This window comes from Bos mutus, chromosome 3, assembly GCF_027580195.1.
Source record: "Bos mutus isolate GX-2022 chromosome 3, NWIPB_WYAK_1.1, whole genome shotgun sequence".
NCBI classification, from domain to species: domain Eukaryota; kingdom Metazoa; phylum Chordata; class Mammalia; order Artiodactyla; family Bovidae; genus Bos; species Bos mutus.
The window spans coordinates 19,520,689-19,547,413 of NC_091619.1; the positions used below are offsets into that span (position 1 = coordinate 19,520,689).

Sequence of the window (26,725 nt, forward strand, 5' to 3'; positions counted from 1 at the left end):
TAGGAAACGAAAAAGAAATAAAAGCCATCCAAATATAAAAAGGAAGAAATAGAACTGTCTCTATTTGCAGTTGATATGTAGAAAACCCCAAAGATTCCATCAAAAAAAGCCAGAAATGTTAAATTTAGTAAAATCAAAATTCAACAATCAGCTGTGCATCTATATATTAATAACTATCAGAAAGAGAAATTAAGAAAACCACTGTATTTGTAGTAGCATTGAAAATAATAAAACACCTAGGAATACATTTAACCAAGGAGGTGAAGGACCTGTATGCTGAAAACTATAAGATGCTGATGAAAGAAACAGGAAAAAAAATACAAACAAATGAGAAGCTATTCATGCTCATGGACTGGAAGAATTAATATTGTTCTGGAAGAATTAATATTGTTAAAATACCCATAACTACCCAAATACTACAGATTCAATGCAATAAAAATAAAAATTCCAATGGCATTTTTCATAGAAATAGAACAATCCTATTTGCAGGATTTGTATGGAACCACAAAAGATCCTGAACAGCTAAAATAATTCTGAGAAAGAAGAACAAAAGTGAAGGCATCACACTTCCTGATTTCAAACTATATTACAAAGCTAAATTAACCAGAACAGTATGGTACTGGCACAAAAAACAGACACACAGATGAACAGAGTACTACTTAGTCATTAAAAAGAAGGAAATTCCGTCACTGAGACAACACAGATGCATCCCGAGGGCATTACACTATATGAAATAAGCCAGGAAGACAAACATCACATGATCTCACTTACACGTGGAATCTATCAAAAAAAAAAAAAAAGACCAAAATAAAAACAACACAAAAACTATAGACATAGAGAATAGACTGGTGGTTGTCAGAAGTGTAGGATGGGGAAGGATGAGATGGTGAAGTTGGGCAAAAGGTGCAAACTCCTAATTATAAAATAAATAATTCCTGTGGATGTGATGTAGTATGGTGACTATAGTTAATGATATTGTATTGCATATTTGAATTTTGCTAACAGTGGATCGTAAATGTTCTCATCACAAGGAAAAAAATCTGTAACTATGTGTGGTGTAACTATAGATGATAACTAGACTTATTGTGATTATTTTAACACTGTACACATAAATCATTATGGTGTACATCTAAAACTAATATAATGTTATATGTCAACTATATCTCAATAAAAAAGTACTGGTATGTAAAATTTAGAAATTAGAAATATATAAATGTATACTATAATTCTAATCCAATGCCACATGGCTATTCTTTATCTTCCCTCATTCTATAGTTCTCATCTTTCTTAAAAGAGCATCTACTGTTTCCAATAGCATCAATAGCATAATTACTCATTTGTTCAAATACACAAGACACATAATATAGTTCCTCCCAGTTCTACTGATTCCCTGCCAACTTCCACACACAGATGGAGTTTAAAATAATTGCACCAAAAAAAAAAAAAAAGAAAGAAAGAAATCCTTATGTCCATCACCTAGAATCTAAAATTAGAACTTTGCTTTCTCATGTCTCCATTCAAAATATTCTCTTTTACCCACTCATCATTGTTTATCTGGTTTCTTGAAAGAGTGCTACAGTTCACTCAGTCGTGTCCAACTCTTTGCGACCCCATGAACCACAGCACGCCAGGCCTCTCTGTCCATCACCAACTCCCTGAGTCCACCCAAACCCATGTCCATTGAGTCGGTGATGCCATCCAACCATCTCACCCTCTGTCGTCCCCTTCTCCTCCTGCCCTCAATCTTTCCCAGCATCAGGGTCTTTTCTAATGTGTCAGCTCTTCGCATCAGGTGGCCAAAGTATTGGAGATTCAGCTTCAACATCAGTCCTTCCAATGAACACCCAGGACTGATCTCCTTTAGGATGGACTGGTTGGATCTCCTTTCACTCCAAGGGACTCTCAAGAGTCTTCTCCAACACCACAGTTCAAAAACATCAATTCTTCGGTGCTCAGCTTTCTTTATAGTCCAACTCTCACATCCATATATGACCACTGGAAAAACCAAAGCCTTGACTAGACGGACCTTTGTTGGCAAAGTAATGTCTCTGCTTTTTAATATACTGTCTAGATTGGTCATAACTTTCCTTCCAAGGAGTAAGTGTCTTTTAATTTCATGGCTGCAATCACCATCTGCAGTGATTTTGGAGCCCAGAAAAATAGTCAGCCACTGCTTCCACTGTTTCCCCATCTATATGCCATGAAGTGGTGGGACTGGATGCCATGATCAGTATTTTATCAGTATGATAAAAGACAAAGGCTGGAGAAGTACTCCAAGTTAAAGGAGAAGAGACATGGCAAGTAAATGCTATGCACAATTATATACCAGAGCCTGAATCACAACAGAAAACGACTGTTATAAAGGACGTAATTGACACAATTAGTAAAATTTGATTATGAAATATATATTAGATAAAAGTATTGTAGTGATGTTAAGATTCTGAAGAAAATTTCCTGGTTCACAGGAACTATACATTCTGAAATATTTCTGAGTCATTGGTTAAAATGTAACTTTTTATCAAAAACCTGAGAAAAAACATGTCTGTGTGTATATAAGAGGGAAAGACAGGAGGCAGGGAGAGAGGTAGAGAAAGAAATGTGTCAGAAATCAACATCTGATGAACATGGGTGAACCATATTAGTGCTTTTGTAAAATCTTGCAATCTTCTTTAGGTTATCATCTACCATGCATAAGATAAATAATAAATATATGTTGTGCCTTAGGAAATATTAAACAATTTTTATAATAATCTACTTTGGTAGCAAAAACTTAATGTTTAATAAGAATAAATTTCTTGAAACTAGAAATAAAACTATCATATGACCCAGCAATTCCATATACCCTCAGAAAATCGTAATTCAAAAACATACATGTACCCCAACATTCACTGAAGCAATATTTGCAATAGTTAGGATATGGGAGGAGCCTACATGTCCAGTGACAGGTGAATGGATAAAGAAGCTGTGGTACATATATACAATGGAATATGACCCAGCCATAAAAAGAACAAAATTGGTCAATAATGGTGATGTGGATGAAGCTAGAATCTGTCAGACAGAGTGAAGTCAGAAAAATAAGATCTCCAGGAGATCTTCCTGACCCAGGGATTGAACCTGGGTCTCCTGCTCTGTAGACAGACACTTTACCAGATGTCTGAGCCACCAGGGAAGTCGCAGTGAGTGAGACCCAAGTTCAATCCCTAGGTTGGGAGGATCTGCTGGAGAAGGAAATGGCAACCCACTCCACTATTCTTGCCTGGGAAATTCCATGGACAGAGGGGTCAGGCGAGCTACAGTCCATGAGGTTGCAAAGAGTCAGACATGACCTAGCAATGAAGCAACAACATGCCACCTGCTAGCTGTGTAACACTACAGAAATTATTTAATCTCTTTGAGGCTTAGCTTCTTCAATAACTGTATATGATCTTTCACAAGGTAGTTGAACAGATTAAAAGAGATAATGTATGTAAAGTGCTTAGTACAGTGATTTATATAAAGTGGGCACTTGATAAGGCTTAACTTTCTCAAAATAGCCAATGATTATAGCCTAGCTTAATACTGCATACCAGAAAAATTCTGAATAAATCAGGGAATTAGATGTGAAAATTGAAATTCAACAATTACTAGAAGAAAACAAGGCTGAATTTCTTACTGTGTTTAAAACCTGGATGTGGGAAAGCTTTTCTAATAATGATCCAAAACCAGAAGCACAATACAAACAAAAACAAAACAAAAATTCAACTACATGAAAATATGGACCTTTGTATGAATAAAGTTGGGCTCCCTGGTATCTTGGCTGGTAAAGAATCCGCCTCCAGTGCAGGAGACCTGGGTTTGATCCCTGGGTTGGGAAGATCCCCTGGAGGAGAGCATGGCAACCGATTCTAGTATTCTTGCCTGGGCAATTCCATGGACAGAAGAGCCTGGTGGTCTACAGTCCATGGGGCTGCAGAGTCAGACACAACTGAGAGACTGAGCACAGCGCATAATAAAAGTCATCTTCATATGCAAAGTCCAGAGTCAAACTATAGAATCCATAAAAACACTACTAGGACTTTTAAACATCATATTCTATCGCATATATATGGAATCTAGAAAAATGGTACTGAAGAATTTATTTACAGGGCAGCAATGGAGAAACAGACATAGAGAACAGACTTATGGGCATGGGGAAAGGGGAGGAGAGGGTGAGATATATGGAAAGAGTAACATGGAAACTTACATTACCATGGTCAGGGTACTCAAACGGGCTCTGTATCAACTTAGAGGGGTAGGATGGGGAGGGAGATGGGAGGGAGTTTCAAAAGGGAAGGGATGTATGTATACCTATGACTGATTCATGCTGAGGTTTGACAGAAAACAACAAAATTCTGTAAAGCAACTATCCTTCAATTAAAAAATAAATACATTTTAAAAAATGTGCAATGATATGAATAGGCATCTCACAAAAAAAATACACAGGCATATCTTGAAGATATTGCTAGTTCAGTTCAAACCATTGTAATAAAGATAATACTATAATTAAAAAATAAAGACTATTAGGACTGTTTACTGAATTCAGTGAGACTTGCACCATTTAAGATCAATATACAAAAATCAAGTGTATTTCTAAATACAAGCAATAAACATACATATATGGATTTTAAAATTCCATTTACAATAAAACTGAAAGAATAAAAATGCTTAGGGATATGTTTAACAAAAGAAAAACAAAACTTACATATTGAAAAAAACCATTGTTAAAAGAAATTTTAAAAGAACTGAGTAATTAGAAAAACATCCTGTGTTCATGGATCAGAATCTTAATATTGTTAAGATATAACCCTCCCCCAGTTAATCTATACATTTTTTTGGGGGGGGTCAAAATTCCAGCTGTCTTTTTTGCAGAAGTCAACAAGGTAATCTTAAAATTCATATGGAAAAAAAAAAATTCATATGGAAAAAGCAAGGAACTGAGAATTAGCCAAACAGTTGGAAGAAGCCAAAATAGCCAAACTTAGAGGCATCGTATTTCAGTGTTCAACACAGTATGCTACTGGGATAACAACAGACATAAAGTCAACAGGGACAAAAGAGAAATAACAAACTAACAAACCGACAAAAAATATTTGCAATTTATAAATGGCAAATCTCCTTAATATATAAGGAACACTTAAAAATAAGGGGGGAAAAAAGACTAACAATCTGATAGAAAAATGGGGCCAAAGTATGGACACTTAATAGAAAAAGAAAATTAAATGGTATGTATACACATGAAAAGATGCTCAACAATTTCCCTTATGATGAAAATAGAAATTAAAACTCCCTGGTGAGTTTCACACCTTTCAAACTGATAAAAATTTACACATTTGACAATATAATCAGGGCTGTGGGAAAACTGGAACTCTCCGACATTTCTAAAAGGACTGCAAAAGGAATAACCGTAACAGAAGGATAATTTAGCAATGTTTATAAAATTATATATTTACTTACTATTTTACTAAGTAACTATACTTCTACGAATTTACCCTCATAACCATATCAAGCAACGTATGGCCAAAGTTATGGATAAAGCATTATGTATGGTACAAAGCTTAGAAACAACTGAAATGCTCTTTCCCAAAGGGCTCGTTGGATAAACCATGATATATCTATACATTTAAATACTAAAAAATTAAGAAAGACAATATGGATGTATACAAAATGTTCACAGAAGCATTAATCATGATAGGCAAAGTGGAGATAACCCAACCGTCTATCAGTGATGAAAGGATAAATAAAATGTGGTATATGGTATATCTACAACTGAGTATTATCTGGCAAAATATAAAAAAGGGGAATGAAAAAGGCAAAAAAAAAAAAAAAGAAAAAAGGAATGATATATGGTATGGCATATGTAAACCTTGGAAATGATGTGGTAAGTGAAACTGTCCCAAAGGAACACACGTAGCATGACTTCATATATGAAATGTCCAGAACAGGCAAATCTATAGGGACAAAAAATCTATGCTAAAGCCTTTCACTGTGTGGATCACAATGAATTGTGGCATATTCTTAATGAGATGGGAATACCAGACCACATTACGTGTCTCCTGAGAAACCTGTATGCAGGACAAGAAACAACAGTTAGAACTGGACATGGAACAACAGACTGGTTCAAAATTGGGAAAGGAGCACACCAAGGTTGTCTATTGTCACCCTGCTTATTTAACTTATACGCAGAGTACATCATGCAAAATGCCGGGCTGGATGAATCACAAGCTGGAATCAAGATTTCGGGGAGAAATATCAATATTCTCAGATATGCAGATAATACCACTGTAATCACAGAAAGTGAAAAGGAACTAAAGAGCTTCTCAATGAAGGTAAAAGAGGAGAGTGAAAAGCTAGCTTAACACTCAGTCTTCAAAAAACTAAGATCATGGCATCTGGTCCTATCACTTCATGGCAAATAGATGGGGAAAACTGGAAACTATGTCAGATTTCATTTCTTGGGCTCCAAAATCAATGTGGATTGTGACTGTAGCCATGAAATTAAAAGACACTTGCTCCTTGGAAGAAAAGCTATGACAAATATCAAAAAACCAGAGACATCACTTTGCCAACAAAGGTGTGTATAGTCAAAGCTATGGTTTTTCCAGTATCATGTATGGATGTGAGAACTGGACCATAAAGAAAGTTGAGTGCCAGAGAACTGATGCTTCTCAACTGTGGTATTGGAGAAGACTCTTGAGAGTCCTGTGGGCTACAAGGAAATCAAACCAGTCAGTCCTAAAGGAAATCAATCAGTCCTGAATAGTCCTTGGAAGGACTGATGCTGAAGCTGAAGCTCCAATACTTTGGCCACCTTATGCGAAGAACTGACTTACTGAAAAAGACCCTGATCCTGGCAAAGACTGAGGGCAAGAGGTGAAGGGGGTGACAGAGGATAAGATGGTTGGATGGCATCACTATCTCAATGGACATGAGTTTGAGTAAACTCAGGGAGATAGTGAAGGTCAGAAAAGCCTGGCGTGCTGAAGCTGATGGGGCTGCAAAGAGTAGGACATGACTTAGTGACTGAACAACGACAGGGACACAAAGAATAGTTGTTGCCTAAACCTGGAAGGAATGAGGAAATTAGGGGTTAATCAACAAGGAACGTGGGGTTTCTTTCTGGGATAACAAAATTGTCCTGAAACTGACTGTGGTGATGAATGTACAACTCTGTGGATATACTAAAAGTTAGTGAACAGATGCTGTAAATGGGTGAACTGTATGGTTAACGAAATATATCTCAAAAAATGCTTAGCCTTTCCTTGAACTCAGAGACTTGAAGAAGCAGACTCTGTCTCTTTATTAGTAGCTTAAAAGAAGCAAACCACCACTGAATTCCACAAGTCCAATAAAATAAGAGAGAGCCTGGATAAGAATCTCAAGTCTCAGATGAGATCAAAGATTTGGTTGCTATCTTGATTCCCTTTGTGAGACAGAGCAGAAATGTCTAGACTGCTGAAATTCCAGGGAATCTGTGAGATAATAAATGGGTAATGTTCTGAGCTGCTAGGATTGCAGCAATTTGTTACATGGTAATAAAAAATTAATACATGTATATGTGTACATAATATATATTTATTTATTTCATGGTTCTGAATAAGCCTAAAAGCACTGCTGCACCTCAGTAACAATGACAACCTAGCAGCAAACAGCATGCCAAGTACCCAGATTTTGACTTCTAAATAATAATTCTCATTAAAAGAAACCAGAACTTCTTGAGTCAAATAATTGATGCAGAATCTGAGGCAAAGAAAGTACAAGGTAAATCTGAAAAACAGCAGCAAAGAAGTAAAAAACAAATACCCAAACAAACAAAAGGACCTGAGTGAATGGTACCTGTCTGTCACAGAAAGCAGGGAAATGCTCAAAGATGAATGAGGTTATGTTTAAAAGAAACAAGTTCCAGCCAAAGTGTCTCTTGTGAAAAAATATGGGAAATTTGAGCATTTCTCCACAAAATGATGGCAATGGATTATGATAGTAATATATTAAAATTTTTATGAATCCATATGATATTCAAAAGAGAAGAAAAACAGAGAGAGTGCAAGGGGAGGAAAAGTCAAAGCTCACGTTCAGAGAAAAGTATCAGCTAATAAGTGTTGAAGAAATGACAGAGTTAGAAAATTACCAGTTAGCAACTAAAAATGAAATCACCACTTTAGGCAATGATCATAATGGATACTAAAATATATTAAAAAAAAAAAAAAAAAGACTGCTAGAGAATAAGCCACAGCCTTAAATATCACCCACGGTTTACTTACTAATTTACAATAATAAAAATGTATCTTTATGTTGGAGAGATCTGGTGGATACCACCTTAACCAAACGATCCAATATGGCAATACTAAGAATGTCACATATGTAATATTCACACCAAGATTTAACCTAAATCTAATTATGAAGAAATAATTTAAAAATTGTGGAATGTGGCACATTCTATAAAATAATTTTAAGTTCCTCAAAAAGCATTAACTACATAAAAAACAAAAGATGGGGAACATTCTAGAATAAAATAATAGACATAGCAATCTCATGTAATAAATGTTAACTGTTTGGATTCTAGATTCAAAGAAAACAAATTAACTGAAATAAAAGACCTTTAGGACAACTGGGAAAACATAAATATGGTTTGTATATTAATAATATTATTGATATAGTATTGTGATCAGTTAGGAAAGTATCATAGTTGAAGGGGTTAATTGCTAAAATGTAGAGGGCTGAATGTCTGCAACTTGCTTTCAAAATTTTCAAGAGACAAAAATTTTTCCCCCTGCAAAAATGTGTATGTGTGTATAGAGAGACATAAAGCAAATGTGGCAAAATGCTGATAAATCTGGGTAGGGTATACAGGTCTGGCTGCATGTCTGACAGAGCAGGAGGCCAAGCAGCTGAGGAACCAGATGTCAGACAAGCTGCAGACAGTGATCCTGGACATCACCAAGACAGAGAGCGTCGCTACAGCCACCAAATCAGGGGCAGTGGCGAGACGAGCTACCCCACGTCCAAGGTCAGGGGCGGCGGCTGACAGGAGCTACCCCATGTCCGAGGAGTGGCGGCTGCGTGGGCACAGGAGGGCCAAGAGGAGCTACTCCACGTTCAAGGTCAGGAGGGGCGACCTCATCCAAGGTAAGGAGCAGCAGCTGCGCTTTGCTGGAGCAGCCGTGAAGAGATACCCCATGTCCTAGGTGAGAGAAACCCAAGTAAGATGGTAGGTGTTGCAAGAGGGCATCAGAGGGCAGACACACTAAACCATAATCACAGAAAACTAGCCAATCTGATCAAATGGACCACAGCGTTGTCTAAGTCAATGAAACCAAGTCATGACGTGTGGGGCCACCCAAGACGGACGGGTCATGGTGGAGAGGTCTAACAGAATGTGGTCCACTGGAGAAGGGAATGGCAAACTACTTCAGTATTCTTGCCTTGAGAATCCCATGAACAGTATGAAAAGGCAAAATGATAGGATACTGAAAAAAGAAACTGCCAGGTCACTAAGTGCCCAATATGCCACTGGAGATCAGTGGAGAAATAACTCCAGAAAGAATGAAGGGATGGAGCCAAAGCATAAACAATACCCAGTTGTGGATTTCACTGGTGATAGAAGCAAGGTCCGATGCTGTAAAGAACAATATTGCATAGGAAATTGGAATGTTAGGGCCATGAATCAGGCAAATTGGAAGTGGTCAAACAGGAGATGGCAAGAGTGAACGTCGACATTCTAGGAATCAGCGAACTAAAACGGACTGGAATGGGTAAATTTAACTCAGATGACCATTATATCTACTACTGTGGGCAGGAATCCCTTAGAAGAAATAAGAGTAGCCATCACGGTCAATAAAAGGGTCTGAAATGCAGTACTTGGACACTTGGATGCAATCTCAAAAACGACAGAATGATCTTTGTTCGTTTCCAAGGCAAACCATTCAATATCACAGTAATCCAAGCCTATGCCCCAACCAGTAATGCTGAAGAAGCTGAAGTTGAACAGTTCTATGAAGACCTACAAGACCTTTTAGAACAAACACCCAAAAAAGATGTCCTTTTCATTATAGGGGACTGGAATGCAAAAGTAGGAAGTCAAGAAACACCTGGAGTAACAGGAAAATTTGGCCTTGGAGTACAGAATGAAGCAGGGCAAAGGCTAATAGAGTTTTGCCAAGAGAACGCACTGGTCATAGCAACACCCTCTTCCAACAACACAAGAGAAGACTCAACACATGGACATCGCCAGATGGTCGACACCGAAATCAGATTGATTATATTCTTTGCAGCCAAAGATGGAGAAGCTCTATAAGGTCAGCAAAAACAAGACCGGGAGCTGACTGTGGCTCAGATCATGAACTCCTCATTGCCAAATTCAGACTTAAATTGAAGAAAGTAGGGAAAACCACTAGACCATTCAGGTATGACGTAAATCAAATCCCTTATGATTATACACTGGAAGTGAGAAATAGATTTAAGGGATTAGATCTGATAGACAGAGTGCCTGATGAACTATGGATGGAGGTTCGTGATATTGTACAGGAGACAGGGATCAAGACCATCCCCATGGAAAAGAAATGCAAAAAAGCAAAATGGCTGTCTGGGGAGGCTTACTAATGGCTGTGAAAAGAAGAAAAATGAAAAGTAAAGGAGAAAAGGAAAGATATAAGCATCTGAAGGCAGAGTTCCAAAGAATAGCAAAGAGAGATAAGAAAGCCTTCCTCAGTGATCAATGCAAAGAAAGAGAGGAAAACAACAGAATGGGAAACACTAGAGATCTCTTCAAGAAAATTAGAGATACCAAGGGAACATTTCATTCAAAGATGAGCACAATAATGGACAGAAATGGTATGCACCTAACAGAAGCAGAAGATATTAAGAAGAGATGGCAAGAATACACAGAAGAACTGTACAAAAAAGATCTTCACAACCCAGATAATCACGATGGTGTGATCACTCACCTAGAGCCAGACATCCTGGAATGTGAAGTTAAGTGGGCCTTAGAAAGCATCACTACGAACAACGCTAGTGGAGGTGATGGAATTCCAGTGGAGCTATTCCAAATCCTGAAAGATGATGCTGTGAAAGTGCTGCACTCAATATGCCAGCAAATTTGGAAAACTCAGCAGTGGCCACAGGATTGGAAAAGGTCAGTTTTCATTCCAATCCCAAAGAAAGGCAATGCCAAAGAAGGCTCAAACTACCGCACAATTGCACTCATCTCACACGCTAGTAAAGTAATGCTCAAAATTCTCCAAGCCAGGCTTCAGGAATACGTGAACCGTGAACTTCCTGATGTTCAAGGTGGTTTTAGAAAAGGCAGAGGAACCAGAGATCAACTTGCCAACATCCGCTGGATCATGGAAAAAGCAAGAGAGTTCCAGAAAAACATCTATTTCTGCTTTATTGACTATGCCAAAGCCTTGGACTGTGTGGATCACAATAAACTGTGGAAAATTCTGAAAGAGATGGGAATACCAGACCACCTGATCTGCCTCTTGAGAAATGTGTATGCAGGTCAGGAAGCAACAGTTAGAACTGGACATGGAGCAACAGACTGGTTCCAAAAAGGAAAAGGAGTACGTCAAGGCTGTATATTGTCACCCTGCTTATTTAACTTCTCTGCAGAGTACATCATGAGAAACGCTGGGCTGGAAGAAGCATAAGTTGGAATCAAGATTGCTGGGAGAAATATCAATAACCTCAGATATGCAGATGACACCACCGTTATGGCAGAAAGTAAAGAAGAACTAAAAAGCCTCTTAATGAATGTGAAAGAAGAGAGTGGAAAAGTTGGCTTAAAGCTCAACATTCAGAAAACAAAGATCATGGCATCTGGTCCCATCACTTCATGGGAAATAAATGGATGGGGAAACAGTGTCAGACTTTATTTTTAGGGGCTCCAAAATCACTGCAGATGGTGATTGCAGCCATGAAATTAAAAGATGCTTACTCCTTGGAAGGAAAGTTATGACCAACCTAGATAGTATATTGAACAGCAGAGACATTACTTTGCCAACAAAGGTCCGTCTAGTCAAGGCTTTGGTTTTTCCAGTGGTCATGTATGGATGTGAGAGTTGAACTGTGAAGAAAGCTGAGTGCCGAAGAACTGATGCTTTTGAACTGTGGTGTTGGAGAAGACTCTTGAGAGTCCCTTGGAGTGAAAGGAGATCCAACCAGTCCATCCTAAAGGAGATCAGTCCTGGGTGTTCATTGGAAGGACTGATGCTGAAGCTAAAACTCCAGTACTTTGGCCACCTCATGCGAAGAGTGGACTCACTGGAAAAGACCCTGATGCTGGGAGGGACTGGGGGTAGGACGAGAAGGGGACAACAGAGGATGGGATGGCTGGATGGCATCACCAACTCAATGGACATGAGTTTGGGTAGACTCCGGGAGTTGGTGATGGACAGGGAGGCCTGGCGTGCTGCGATTCATGGGTCACAAAGAGTGGGACTGAGGGAAGGACTGAACTGAACTGATATAGGCATTAATTTTGCCAGAGATTTGAGTATTTTCAAAACAAACAAAAACCATTGTTGGGGGAAAAAAAAAAAACCCCAACAGATTAACTTGGGAAGATCATATCACTGCATGCAAGATTTACTTATCTAGGTCTTAAGGGAAGTAAATTAGGTAATTTCTAAGTCATGCTCAGGTTGGAAAATACTAATATTTGTGTTTTTACATAGAAAAAAGTAACTACATGTGTATTAAAAAGTATTACTTCACTTTCCAAATTTCTAATTTACAATACTATCATTGCTATAGCAATGATGATGTAATTTGTAATTTCTACACTTTAAGACATGTTAATTTCCAATTTTCATTAGAAAATTATGTTTTCCTATCTCTCCCATGAATTCTGATGGCATTTAGAGCTTGAGACACACATTTCCTAAGGGAAGGCTATATAATTTTCCAGCCTAAAGAACAGATTGGAGGAATATCTCACAAGTTGAGGTAACGGATTTCTTGCAAAGTTTTCCTGGTAAAATATACATAACGTAAAATTTCCCATTTTAACAAATCTTAACTGTGTATCTCAGGGTATTAAGTACATTCACAGTTATACTTTATACAACCATCACTGCTATCTATCTATAGAACACTCCATCTTGTGCGACTGAATCTATGTACCCACTGAACAGTAACTGCCACCAGCTCCTGGTAACCACCATTCTCCATTCTGTTTCCATGCATTTGACTACTCTAGGTACCTATCATATGTAGAATGACAGGTACCTAGAGTAGTCAACTGTGACTGGCTCTTCACCTGCAATAAGACTTTAAAAATTCATCCATATTGTAGGAGGTGTCAAATTCCTTCTTTTTTTAAGGCTACATAATATTCCATTGTATGAATGGGATAAATTTTTTGAAGTATCTTAAATCTTATTTTTTATTAGAGTATAGTAAATCATGTTATTAAAAGTCCATCAGGAATATATTATCACTAGAGGGAGCTAGAACAATAGCTGTTGCCTATTCAAAGCCAGATACAAACATATTTGTACACAACCAGGTGGCTCAAGCGGTAAAGAATCCATCTCCCAATGCAAGATATACAGGATTGCGAGGTCGATTCCTGGGGTGGGATGAACCCCTAGAGCAGGAAATGGCAACCCACTCCAGTATTCTTGCCTAGGAAATTTCATGGACAGAGAAGCCTGATGGCTTCAGTTCATGGGACTGCAAAGAGTTGGGACACGACTGAGCATGTAAACACATGCAAGCTTCTATAAAAAACAGAACAGAATGTAAATGTGGTTATGGACTCCTTTCCAATGCTTCTCCATGTCTAAGTGGCAGACTGAACTTTCATAAATCATGATAATTCCTGAGACTAATCAGTGATCTGATATGTTTTACCCTACATTAGGAGGTAAATCACATGTGAAGTGTTATCAGCTCTGTTAATGGAATCTTTATTTATTATTAGTATTATTATCATAAAATGACTTTTGGGGGACTTCCCTGGTGGTACAGTGGTTAAGAAACTGCCTGCCAATGCAGGAGACATGAATTCAATCCCTGCTCTGGAAAGATCCCATATCCCAGGGAGCAACGCAGCCTGTACGCCACAACTACTGTGTGCTCTAGACTGCACTGTGTGCACAGCTACTGTGTGCACCACAGCCTGTGTGCTGCAGAGCCATGCTCTGCAACGAAGCCTGAGGACCGCAACAAAGAGCAGCCCCTGACTAGAGAAAGTCTGCAGTTAGACAAAGTCCACACGCAGCAACGAAGACCCAGTGCAGCCAAAGAGAAAAAAAAAGACTCTGAGGACTTCCCTGATGGTGCAGTGGTTAAGACTCTGCACTTCCAATGCAGAGGGCACAAGTTCAATCCCTGGTGGGGGAACTAAGATACCACATGCTGTGGTGCAAAAAAAAAAAAAAAGATTTTTTTCTAGGACAAAAGAGGCTAGAGGCTCTTCTTATACTTTAATCATGATGGGTGACTGCAGAGAAACAGAGTATGGAAAATAGGATTTAAAAGATAAATGCATAAAAAATAATTATAAATGTGTTTTAGGGCACAAAATGAATAAAGATGTAATCTGTAATGTCAATAATAAAAATAAGGCATAGAGCTTTATAGGAATAGTATTTTTGCATGTGACTGAAGTTAAGTTGGTATCAATCCAAATTACAGGTTTATATCTTTATGAAGTTATATGTAATCTCCATGGTAACCAAAGACAAAATAGCAATAAGTGAAGTGTTAGTCGCTCAGTCGTGTACGACTCTTTGAGGCCTCATGGACTCACCAGGTTCCTCTGTCTATGGAATTCTCCAGGCAAGAATACTGGCGTGGGTTGCCATTCCCTTCTGCAGGGGGTCTTCTCAACCCAGGGACTGAACCTGGGTCACCTGCATTGTAGGCAGATTCTTTACCATCTGAGCCACCAGGGAAGCCCAAAACAGCTATAGAATATACACAAAACAGATTGAGAAGGGAATCAAACAGGTACAAGATCAGCTAAGTACAAAAGAAGGCAGTAATGGAGGAAATGAGGAACAAAAAGCTATAAGACATATGGAAAACAAAATGACAAGCATAAATATTTCCTTATTAGTAACTACTTTAAATGTAAATAGATGAGACTTTCCAATCAAAGGTACAGAGGAAGAAAATGAATAGAAAGCATGATCCAACTACATACATGCTATATATAAGAGATTCACTTTAGATCCAAAGATAGGAACAAAAAATAGAGACTTTAAGTAAAAAAAAAGTTACAAAGGACAATGAAGAACATTAAATATTGACAAGAGAGCCCATTCACCATGAAGTTATAACAATTATATATTAAAAAAATCCATCAAACATCGGAGGATCCAAAATATATGATGGAAACACGGACAGAATTTGAGAGAAATGGACACTTGTACAGTAACAGTTGGCAAATTTCAACTTACCAATTTCAATAAATGTTAGAACAACCACATACAAGACCAATAAATATTAGAACAACATTATAAACCAACAGGATCTAACGGAAACAGAAACAACATTCCACCTAAAAACACAAGATTACATAGTTTTCTCAAGTGCACACTGAAGATTCTTCAGGAAGACCATGTTAGGCTACAAATGAAGTCAATAAATCAAAAATTATTAAAACCATACAGAATATCTTTCCTGATCACAAAGGAATGAAACTAGATATGAAATAAAACTGAAAAATTCACTTACATGAGAAACTAAACGACATACTTGTAAGCAACTGGATCAAATAAAAAATCAAAAGGGAAATTGGAAAATACTTTGAAATGAATGGAAACAAAAATAGGACAAAACAAAACTTATGTGGTGCAGTAAAAGCAGTGCTAAGAGGAAAATTTATATGTGAAAACAAATTAACAGAGTAGAAAGATTGCAAATCAGTAAATTAACTGTATGATGAACACTCAGTGGTGCAATGCAGCCACTGTGGGAAAGTTTGGTGGTTTTTTAAAAAGCTAAATATAAAATCACCATATGATCTAGCAATTTTACCCCTAAGTTTATACATGAAGGACTGAAAACAGGAACCTGAACAGATAAACGTATGCCAGTGTTCACTGTAGCATTGTTCATGATAGTCAAAAGAGAGAAATAACCCAAGTGCTCATCAACAGATGAATAAACAGAATGTGGTATGTATGTACAATGGAGTATTACTCAACCATAAAAAGGAATGAAGTTTTGATATATGCTATGACATAAATGAAAGTTAGAGACATTATCAGCAGCAGCAGCAGAGACATTGTGTTAAATAAAATAATCCAGACCCCAAAGCACAAATACTGTGTATGTTTCCACTAACATGGGGCACCCAGATGAGGCAAAATATACAGACTGAAAGTACATGAGACATTATGATGGGCTGAGGAGAGTTTTAGGAGTGGAAGTTTTTGCTTAACTATTAAAGAGTTTCTATTTAGGGTAATGAAAAAATTTTGGAAATAGTGGTTATGTTATACAACACTGAATTAATGCCACTGAAATATAACCTTAAGAATGGCTAAAACGCCAAATTTTGTAAGTATTTCAGAATTTAAAAAATTAATAATGTAATATACCAAAAACTGATGACCTGTACCATTGAAATAGGTTACTGTATACGTGAATTACATCTCAATAAAACTGTTTACTTAAAAAAAAAGAGGATAGAAAACATACTCTAGGAGATATGAAACAATTGTTTGGAAGAGTAAGATGCAGAAGAAACAGCTAAGATTTACTCTTGAGTGTCTACTGCCTGCCAGTCATTTTGCATATATCATCACACTTCGGTACTCCACAGAATCTTTTGGACGGAGTGCTTGAACCTGCATCTCCTGTGGCTCCTGCATTGGCAGGCGGATTCTTTACCACTAAGCCATCTGGAAAACCATACTAGTTTCATATTTTAGAAATAAAACAATTCAGTTAGAGATGATGAAAAAGTTCTGCAGGTGGACAGTGGTGATGTTTGCATAACAAGGTAATGTACTTAATGGTAGTGAATGGTGCACTTAAAATGATTAAAATAGTAAATTTTATGACATGTATATTTAACCACAATATAGTTAATTAAAAATTTTAAAACATGAAGCTACTTTTGTTTTAAAAACTTGTACTTGGAACATTTCCTGATTATGATTTTTTTTTTTTTTTGATTTGATACCCAAAGCAAAGGCTTCTTCAAAAGCAAAGATAAACTAAAAAGCTTCTGCACAGCACAGGAAACCATAAGCAAGATTAAAAGTCAAACTATTTAAAGGTAGAAAATATTTGCAAATTATATCTGATAGGGTAACCGTTAATACACAAAATTTAAAAAGGACTCATACAACTCAAGAGCAAAAACAAATAAACAAACAATCTTATTTAAAAATGGGCAGGTGATCTGAATAGACATTTTTTCAATGCAGACATACAGAAGACCAACAGGTACATTAAAGTATTGGCTGGGAAATGCAAATCAAAACAACAATGAACTATCACCTTCAAACTGTCAGGATGATTATTATCAAAAAGACAAGAAATAACAATTGTTGGTGAGGATGTGAAGAAAAGGGAATCCTTGTGTACTGCTGGTAGGAATGTAAACTGGCACAGCCACTATGGAAAGCAGTAAGGATGTTCTTCAAAAAATTAAGACTAGAACTACCAATGATCTAACAATTCTACTTCTGGGTATTAATCCGAAGCAAGCAAAAAAAACTATCTTGAAAAGATCACCGTACCTTCATGTTTCCTACAGTGTTATTTACAATAACGAAGATAAGGAAACAACCTAAGTGTCTCCTGAGAGATGAATGTGATATAAATATATATATTTGCGACCCCATGGACAGTAGCCTACCAGGTTCCACTGTCCATGGGATTTTCCAGGCAAGAATACTGGAGTGGGTTGCCATTTCCTTCTCCAATATATATAGACACACACACATAAATAATGGACTATTATTCAGTCTGCAAGGATATTAAACCAGTCAATCCAAAAATACATCAGTCCTGAATACTCATTGGAAGGACAGTTGCTGAAGATTCAATACTTTGGCTACCTGATGTGAAGAAATGACTAATTAGAAAAGATCCTGATGCTGGGAAAGACTGAAGGCAAGAGGAGAAGGGAACGACAGAGGACGAGAGGTTGGATGGCATCACCAACTTGATGGAAATGAGTTTGAGCAAGCTCTGGGAGCTGGTGATAGACGGGGAAGCCTGGTATGCTATAGTCCATGGGGTTGAAGAGTCGGACACAACAATGGTGACAGATATTTAACTACACTTATGTGATTATTTTGCAGATTCACAAATACCTAATCATGTTGTACAGCTGAAGCCAATATAATTTTGTGGTTCAATTATACCTCAATAAATAAACATCCATTATTTTTGCTTTCTTAGCGATTAAGATAAAATCAGATGAACTGAAATTTTTACCTTGTTTTGCTAAAAATGATCTGTGGGACTCCAGCAAGTCATTTAACCTTTTATTAGCTTCGGTTTTAACATGTGTCAAATGAAGGATTAGGTCTAGCTGAAATGAGGGAAGTTGAGTGTGGATGGGGGCAAGGTATATATGGGAATCTTTGTACTCTCTGCTCTATTTTGCCTAAAACTGCTCTAAAAAAGTTTATTAATTAACAATAGAAATTCAAAACTATTGCTACTCCATGGCTTTCCAGGTGTCTCAGTGGGTATTTGCCTGCCAATGCAGGAGCCACAGGTTAGATCCCTAGTTCGAGAAGATCCTCTGGAGGAGGAAATGGCAACCCACTCCAGTACTGCTGGTTGGAAAATTCCATGGACAGAGGAGCCTGGTGGGCCACAATCCATGAGGTAGCAAAAAAGTCAGACACGACTAAGCACGCAGGCATGACTTTCTATTGATACTAAATAGGAATGGTGTGAGGTTTGCATTCATCCAGTCTGCCCTCCTATTTAAGCTGAATTTAGACCTACAATGTTCCTAAAGAATTTCAGGGGAAAATGAACCATATTCTGGAATTTAATCCAACCGTAACCATGAGATTATCTATAACAAAGAAATTTTAATCCAGTACCCCTTGAACCTCAGTTTCTGAAAAGCAGCATGATTTACTGATGAAATAAGATTGGTGGAACCTCTAGGCATTAAAAACCCCAATAATTATTTTGATGATAAATTTTGTAAACTTAAGTTCTTTAACTTTTCTGTGTCAGTTTCTTAAACAGTAGATAGTAACCATCTACTTTACTGTTTCCCACAGATTTAATATGAAAGCATTCTAAAAATTTAAATAATATATCAAATACAAAATGGTACCATGCTTTCATTTTATTTCCAAAGATACGTATTATTTTGAGGAAATGACAGCTAAGTATAAACATTATGTATTACACACATAATATAAATATTATAGTATTAATATATAATAAATACATCTATATTTTACACATATATTAATTCCCCTGCAAACAAGCAATGTTCTGTAAGCCTGAAATTTATAGTTATCCTATTTCCTATAACAGATTTAGTACTCAAAAGGAGCCTATAAATCAAAGAAAGCATATGAAAGCATATGTTTTATTTTTATAAAACATAGAAGTCACAATTTTTGAGTCAGGATAGTCTTAAGATATGAACTATGTAGTTCAATCAGTTCAGTTCAGTCGCTCAGTCGTGTCTGACTCTTTGTGACCCCATGAACCACATGTAGTTCAATAGCTTCACTTTATATATCAAGTTTCATTTTTACCATTTCCAGGGAAACTAAGTAATCCACCCAAAACAGTGTGACAGTGACTAAACTAAAAGCAGAAACCTCCCCCAACAAAAGAACCAGAAGCTCCCTTTCAAAGTAGTGTTAATATTCGATATTATGCTATTTTACCATAATGTACACTCTAAAGTTCACTCTCCAATTCACCTGAAGTATATCTGGTATTTCATTTTCTTTAAAATCTCTCTTAGATAAAACTTAAATTCCAAAAGTAATATAGCATTTTTACAACTACAAGATATATAAAAGACACATAAAAAATAAGAAGTGAAAACCCCATACCCCATTCCAAATCCTATAAGCTAGAAGTGTATAGCAGGCACAAAAATATACAACCTCCTCCTCAAATAAAAATTCCCAGAAGCTGGGAATATGTAGATATAATTAAGGTTTCTAATCTGTTGACTTTAAAATACAGAGATTATTCTGAATTATCTGGGTAGGCCCAACTTAATCACAAGGGTCCTTATAAATGGAAGAAGAATACAAATGAGGCAGAGTCAGTGGAAAAAAAAAAAGTGAAAACAACCAAGGTTGAAGTGATTCAATGTGAGGATTCAACCTCAATGATCTCAATGTCATTGTTGCTGGTTCTGAAGACAGAAGTGGCCCCAAGCCAAGGAATTCGAGTAGCCTCTTGATTCTGCAAAGGGAAGAGAAAGAATTCTACCCTAGAGCGGCTAAAAGGAACACAGTTGTGCTAACACCTTGACTTTAGGTTAGAGAGATTCAATTCAGACTTCGGACCTCAGGGACTATAAAATAAATTTGATTTGCTTTAAGCAAAGACATTTTTTGGTGCCTATATACGTACATGTACATAGTCATGTTCATGGTAATAGAGGCTCACTTAATCCAAGGAATACTGGCCATACCACTTTCATCCAGTATATTAGTTAATGACATCATCACACACCCAGGAATACAAAACAAAACATTGGGATCATCACTGACTCTGCTGCTGCTAAGTTGCTTCAGTTGTGTCCGACGCTGTGCGACCCCATAGACGGCAGCCCATCAGGCTCCCCCGAGCCTGGGATTCTCCAGGCAAGAACACTGGAGTGGGTTGCCATTTCCTTCTCCAATGCATGAAAGTGAAAAGTGAAAGTGAAGTCGCTCAGTCGTGTCTGACTCTTTGCGACCCCGTGGACTGCAGCCTACCAGGCTCCTCCACCCATGAGATTTTCCAGGCAAGAATCATTGACTCTAGCCCCATCCTTTACTCCCTACCAACCAATCAGTATTTAATTCATTTCAATATTAATGTCAAAAAATTTCAAGAGTCCACCTTTTCCAACATCTAGCCACTGCTATCACATTAGATCTATCCTGGAAAACCACAGAGTATAACCTGCTTCCTAATAGTCTTCTTACATCCTAATAGTCTTCTTACTTCTAGTATTTCCTCATCTAATTCATCTTCCATACTGATAGTGTGGTCTTATCTTGATTCAATTTTAATCGACTCACACTCTCCCCTCCCAACTTTTTAAAACCTATAATGATTTATACAAAAAAGAATAAACTTGTAATTGTCTTGTACCATTCTGTGACCAAAAAAACCAAATTTCTCAAGCATGGAGGACTTTTAGGGCAGCAAAACTATTTTGTGCTACTACAATGGTAGATACCTGTCATTCTACATTTACCAAAACCCACAGAATGTACAACACTAAAAGTGAACCCAAATGTCTATTACAAACTTTGAGTGACACTGTGTCAATACAGGTTCATTGTCAAAAAGGTACCACTGTAGTGTAGGATGTCCATTGCAGGGATGCTGTGCATGCATAAGGATAGGGGATATATGCAATATCTCTGTACTTTCCAACAATTCTGTTGTGAACCTAAAACTGTTCTAAATAATTGTTTATTTTTTTCAAAACAAACAACTTACACCCTAACTGTTACCAATAAAAAGCAGCCAGCCCACAAGAATATATTGGCTTTGTAGCTTTTAAAAATGCACACATGTATTATTTGACAAATGTTTTTTTAAAAAATCCCCAATAAACCATTTTCTTACTATTTATTTCTATGAGATGAAGAACAAGTTCTAACATAAACGAGGTCCTTTCCAGAGTGAAAGACTTTTGCCTGATTAAAGACATTTTAAAACACTGATGTAGTTGATGATACTGGTCTTTTGAGGCACAGACTGATTTTATTATTAATCTCCCATTTTTCAGAATTTAATCCAGGAAAAGCACATTAGTAAAAAAGTAAGACTTAAATTTTAGCAAAAAATTTCACACATATCTGCTTTTCTATTCAGGAAAAACACTGCTTTAAAATCTAACTGTGTAAGATCTTCCCAAAATATATTTTCATTTTCTTATTTGTAATGACAGAATGCTAATTTTTTTCTGCACTGTCATCTGAAACAATGACCATTACTTTTCAGCCTTCCCTGTGGCGGAAGTGTGGTTACATGTCTATATTTTGGTTAGTAGCTATGAGGTTTTGAAGTTTCCTTCTTAGATTAGCTGCTATATCGAATTACCTATAGACTTGGCTGGTCTAAATAACAATGTTATTTCCACTGTTTTGGAGGATGGGAAGTCCAAGATCAGGGTTCAGTTCTAAGTGAGAGCCTTCTCCCTGGCTTGCAGACACTGCTTTCTTGTACTCTCACATGGGAGAGAAAGAAATCATCTCTCCCACTGTCTCTCTTTATAAGGGTGTTAATCTCATTCAGGAGGACTCCACCACATGATCTGATTACTTCCCAAAGCAGTCATCTCCAAATATCACCTCACTAGGGATTAGGGCTTCAATATATGAAATTTGAGGCAGACACATTCAGTTTACAAGGCTTCCTTACAAAGAAGGTACATGTTTTTTACTCCCTTTCCTCTTTTATACTTTCTGCAATGAAGACTTTATGATAGTTATCCCAGAACAAAATGTAACCATAGGAACGCAAGCTTCGTGCTGAAATGGAAGAACAGAATAAAAGGAGTCTAGGTCCCTGAAGATACTGTGAAGATAGCATGTTAACTCTGAACTGTGTACTTCACAACTTCTTATAAATTAAAGGAAAATAAATGTTTATCTTTAAAAAGTCTTGATTATTTATGAGGATTTCCTATCACTGGCTGCTGAAAGTAAGCTTAATAAAACATTTTCACAACATAAGCAGCAGAAATGGACTCAAAGAATTTATATGATATCTCGACAAATTAATGAAAGGTCATTTCAATGCAAAATAAAGTGCTGTGGTTTACATGTTGATCACTTTAACCACATCAAATGTATCTCTAAAACATAATCGTTCCTCTTTCAATTTCATTCCTTTCTTGACTAAATTCAGACCTCATGACCTTTGACGATTATTGTCAATTTCTGCCATTAGTAACTCCCTCATTCATTTTTCCACTCTGCAGCCAGAGTTATCATCTTAAAACACAAAGTTGCACTTTTCACTTCCTTTTTTAAAAAAACAGCATTTTAAATTTCATGTAGCTTAGTGGGGTAAGTATCTTGAGTCAGTAAAATCCACGGTTTTGTGGTCTCTATCACACAATGCTTACTTTCCACACCATTACATTTCAGAAAAAGTGAACTTCTGAGTTGTTTTAATATATGAAAAATTTCTGAATCCTAGTATGTGTCTTGGTACATGATATTCTATCTAACTGAAATGCCCTATTCCATCTTGCAGACTGTTGAACCTCCAAAACCAAACTCTGCTATACTCCTGTGAACCACTTCTTACTCAATGATATAGTTAATTGATAGCTCTTTGGGTTTTTAAAAATTCTCAATCAGAGGACTTATTTAAGCTGTACTTTCCCAAGGGAATATGAAATTCTTAAAAGTAAGGAGTACTTTACTCCTCTGGCAAATAGTTTGGAACACAGAAGGCATTTAACAAGTGAGGAATCAAATGAGGAATGAGTGTAGAAAATCATCAAGATTATTTTTAGATACATGCACAGTGCTTCCTTTCTTATTTTCAGTTAACAAAAAAGGCACTATTAGAATCCAAACTATAGAAATATAATCTAGAAAGGCAGAGAGAGGATAAAAGATCAGGGAAAATAATTAGCCCCCCAAAACATATCATAAGTACAGTGAACACTGAGGTACTTGTGATGAGATTTGTATTTGTGTATATTACATTTGTATTGGGTTTTTTTTCCTTGATATTCAAAGTATTATTTAAAACATGGAAGAATAACAGGTCTTCAAAGGATGTCAGCTGACAGGTACCACTACTTACTCTGTAGTTTTGTAAACATCAGAATACAGCCCTGCTTTCTGATACTTCTTCTTTGGGGGACGTGGGGCCTTCTTTTCTCTTGGGATGAGAGAAAGCACAGGCTGCAAGGTACTTTCAGGTTCGGGAGGTTTGGCTGGGGTTTCAGGAGGACTGGGAATCTCAACTGCTGCTTCAGTAAAGCTAGAAAGAGAAGTTTAAAGATAATTTCACGGTGAATTTTTTTTTTCCTACAAATGATTATCTATTTAAAAAAACATCACAGCAATTACAAAAAAAAAGAGATATGGGGACTTCCTCATCTGGTCATGGAGGAGTAACAGATACCAGATTTGTCCTCCTGATAGAAACTAACAGAAACACAGCAAACTACTATAAACCTGGAGAAAGTTTATGAAACAATTATCAGACATTGTATTGCAGCACTGTGATTCCTGAGAAAATTGGAAAAAAAAAATAGAAAGAGATAATCTGCCTTTATAAGAACAACTGAAGTGGAGGGAGTAGACCCAAAGCAGAGAATGGCCAACGTAATGAGCTGAAAAGAGAGATCAGACTATGGAGGGATTGAGATAGTTAGAATTCATGAGGCAGAGTACTGGAGTGGAGAGAGTAAAGGAGAAAAACAACTTTAGAAATCTGTGTAAGGGTCTTCTTTAGTACATTATCTATCAGTACTAGGTTTGTATATGTGCAAGGTGAAATTCCATAAGGCTGGACAAAGAACCACTAGAATATTACAACCCAAACAATTTCCAGAGCTCACACATGACAACAGATACTCAGAATCCACTAGGGAGAGTGAAAGACACTGCCCAACACCGTGGGCACTCAATAGAGATCCCAGAAGGTAACATTATCCATCTTTGCATGACAACTATCTCTGGAGTAAAACCAGTCCTAATAAAGCTTAAAAATTATCTTCAAAAGAATCCAGACCTATCCACAAGTAATTTAACTGACTAAAATAAAATCAAATCTATAAAAAAGAACAGAAACAGACACACAATAATGTGACATTTATAATATTAAAAAATTCAGAATGAAAAAAAAAGAGAGCGATGACCAAAATTTTCTAAATTTGATAAAAAGAGCCCAAAGTTCCAAGAAGTTAAACAAACCATAAGCAATATAAGCTAAAACAAGTATGGCATATCATAATAAACTTGTTGGAAAGTATTGACAAAGAAAATAAAAGGAGTAAGAGAAAAAATACACCATCTATATACAGTAGTACAAAAATAAGAATGAATGCAGATTTCATGTCTCAAATAATGCAAGCTAGAAGGCAAGAAAACACATCTATAATTGCTTAAAGGAGGGGAAGGGTGGAGCCTGTCAAAAGAGAATTTTAAATCAATCAAAAACACCTTTAAAAATTAAGGTGAATACAGTTCGAGGCAAGGATGAAATAGACACTTCTACCTATCCTCCCATTAAGCAAAACTAAAATCCTTGGAAATTATATTTATAAAATAAACATAAGCACACAGATTGGCTGGGCCTCTTGGGACCAAAGCAATGACACATCAGGGAATTTTCTAGATTTTCTTTTTGCCTCTCACTTAGTGCAAGGCTCAATACAATTTCCATAATATAAAGGGTAAGACAAAAGTCTGCTCTCATCACTTAAATATCAGAGTTAAAGGTCCTAGATGATGAAAATGGACAATAAAAAGAAAAACATCTAGAAGTGTGAGTCCTCCAACATTGTTCTTTTCTTTAAGATTGTTTTGGCTATTTGGACTCCCTTGAGATTCCTCATGAATTTTAGGATGGATTTTTCTATTTCACACAAAACATCATAGGGATTTTGACAGACTGCACTGAATCTGTAGATCACTTTGGGTAGCACTGATATCTTAAGTCTTTCAACCCCCAAACACAGGCTGACTTTTCTTTTTCTTGCCTAACTGCTCTGGTTAGGAATTTCAACACAATGTTGAATTGAAGTGGGCCTCCTTTCTTTGGGGGCTTCCCACATAGTTCAGTTGGTAAAGAATCCACCTGCAATGCAGGAGACCTCAGTTCAATTCCTGGGTTGAGAAGATCTGCTGGAGAAGGAATAGGCTACCCACTCCAGTATTCTTGGGCTTCCCTTGTGGCTCAGCTGGTAAAGAGGCTGCCTGCAATGCAGAACACCTGGGTTTGAGCCCTGGGTTGCAAAGATCCCCTGGAGAAGGGAAAGGCTACCCACTCCACTATTCTGGTCTGGAGAATTCCATGGACTGTATAGCCCATGTGATTGCAAAGAGCTGGACATGACTGAGTGATTTTCACTTCACTTCCTTTCCTAGTTATTGATAATAGCGGAAAAGCTCTTTTTCCACTGAAGCTGTCAGCTTTGGGTTTTTTACATACAGCTTTTATTAGGTTGAGGTAGTTTCTTTTTATTCCTAGATTTCTAAGTTTATAATCATGAACATGTTAGATTTTTGTAAAAAAATTTTCTGCATTTATTGCTATGACCATGTGATGTTTCTTCTTTACTCATTAATGTAATGAATCACATTGATTGATTTTTGAATGTTGAACAAGTTTTATATACCTGGGAGAAATCTTACTTGGTCATGAGACAGATAGACGAATTTCATATTTTATTATTTATGTTTTCCTATTCTCCTTATCAGACAGATTCATTTTTACTTCTTTCATCTTACCCTATGCTTCTTCTTCCTTCATTCAAAAATGTTATCTGCTTTCCTGCTTACATGTGTCTATGTACATTCTGCTGCTGCTGCTGCTGCTAAGTCGCTTCAGT

At 36.9% G+C, this 26,725-nt stretch overlaps 1 protein-coding gene across 7 annotated transcripts in view; it reads right to left on the reverse strand.

Moving 5' to 3' along the window:
* ASH1L (ASH1 like histone lysine methyltransferase) overlaps positions 1–26,725 on the reverse strand; it is a 207,362-nt gene that overhangs the window by 74,280 nt on the left and 106,357 nt on the right. For 6 of the 7 annotated variants that reach the window (XM_070367311.1, XM_070367314.1, XM_005898698.3 and 3 more), the window contains one exon: positions 23,968–24,147. The exons of the other annotated variant lie outside the window; for it this stretch is intronic. In XM_070367311.1, the coding sequence (XP_070223412.1) occupies positions 23,968–24,147 (180 nt within the window). The remainder of the gene's footprint in view (positions 1–23,967; positions 24,148–26,725) is intronic. 7 annotated transcript variants of the gene reach the window in all.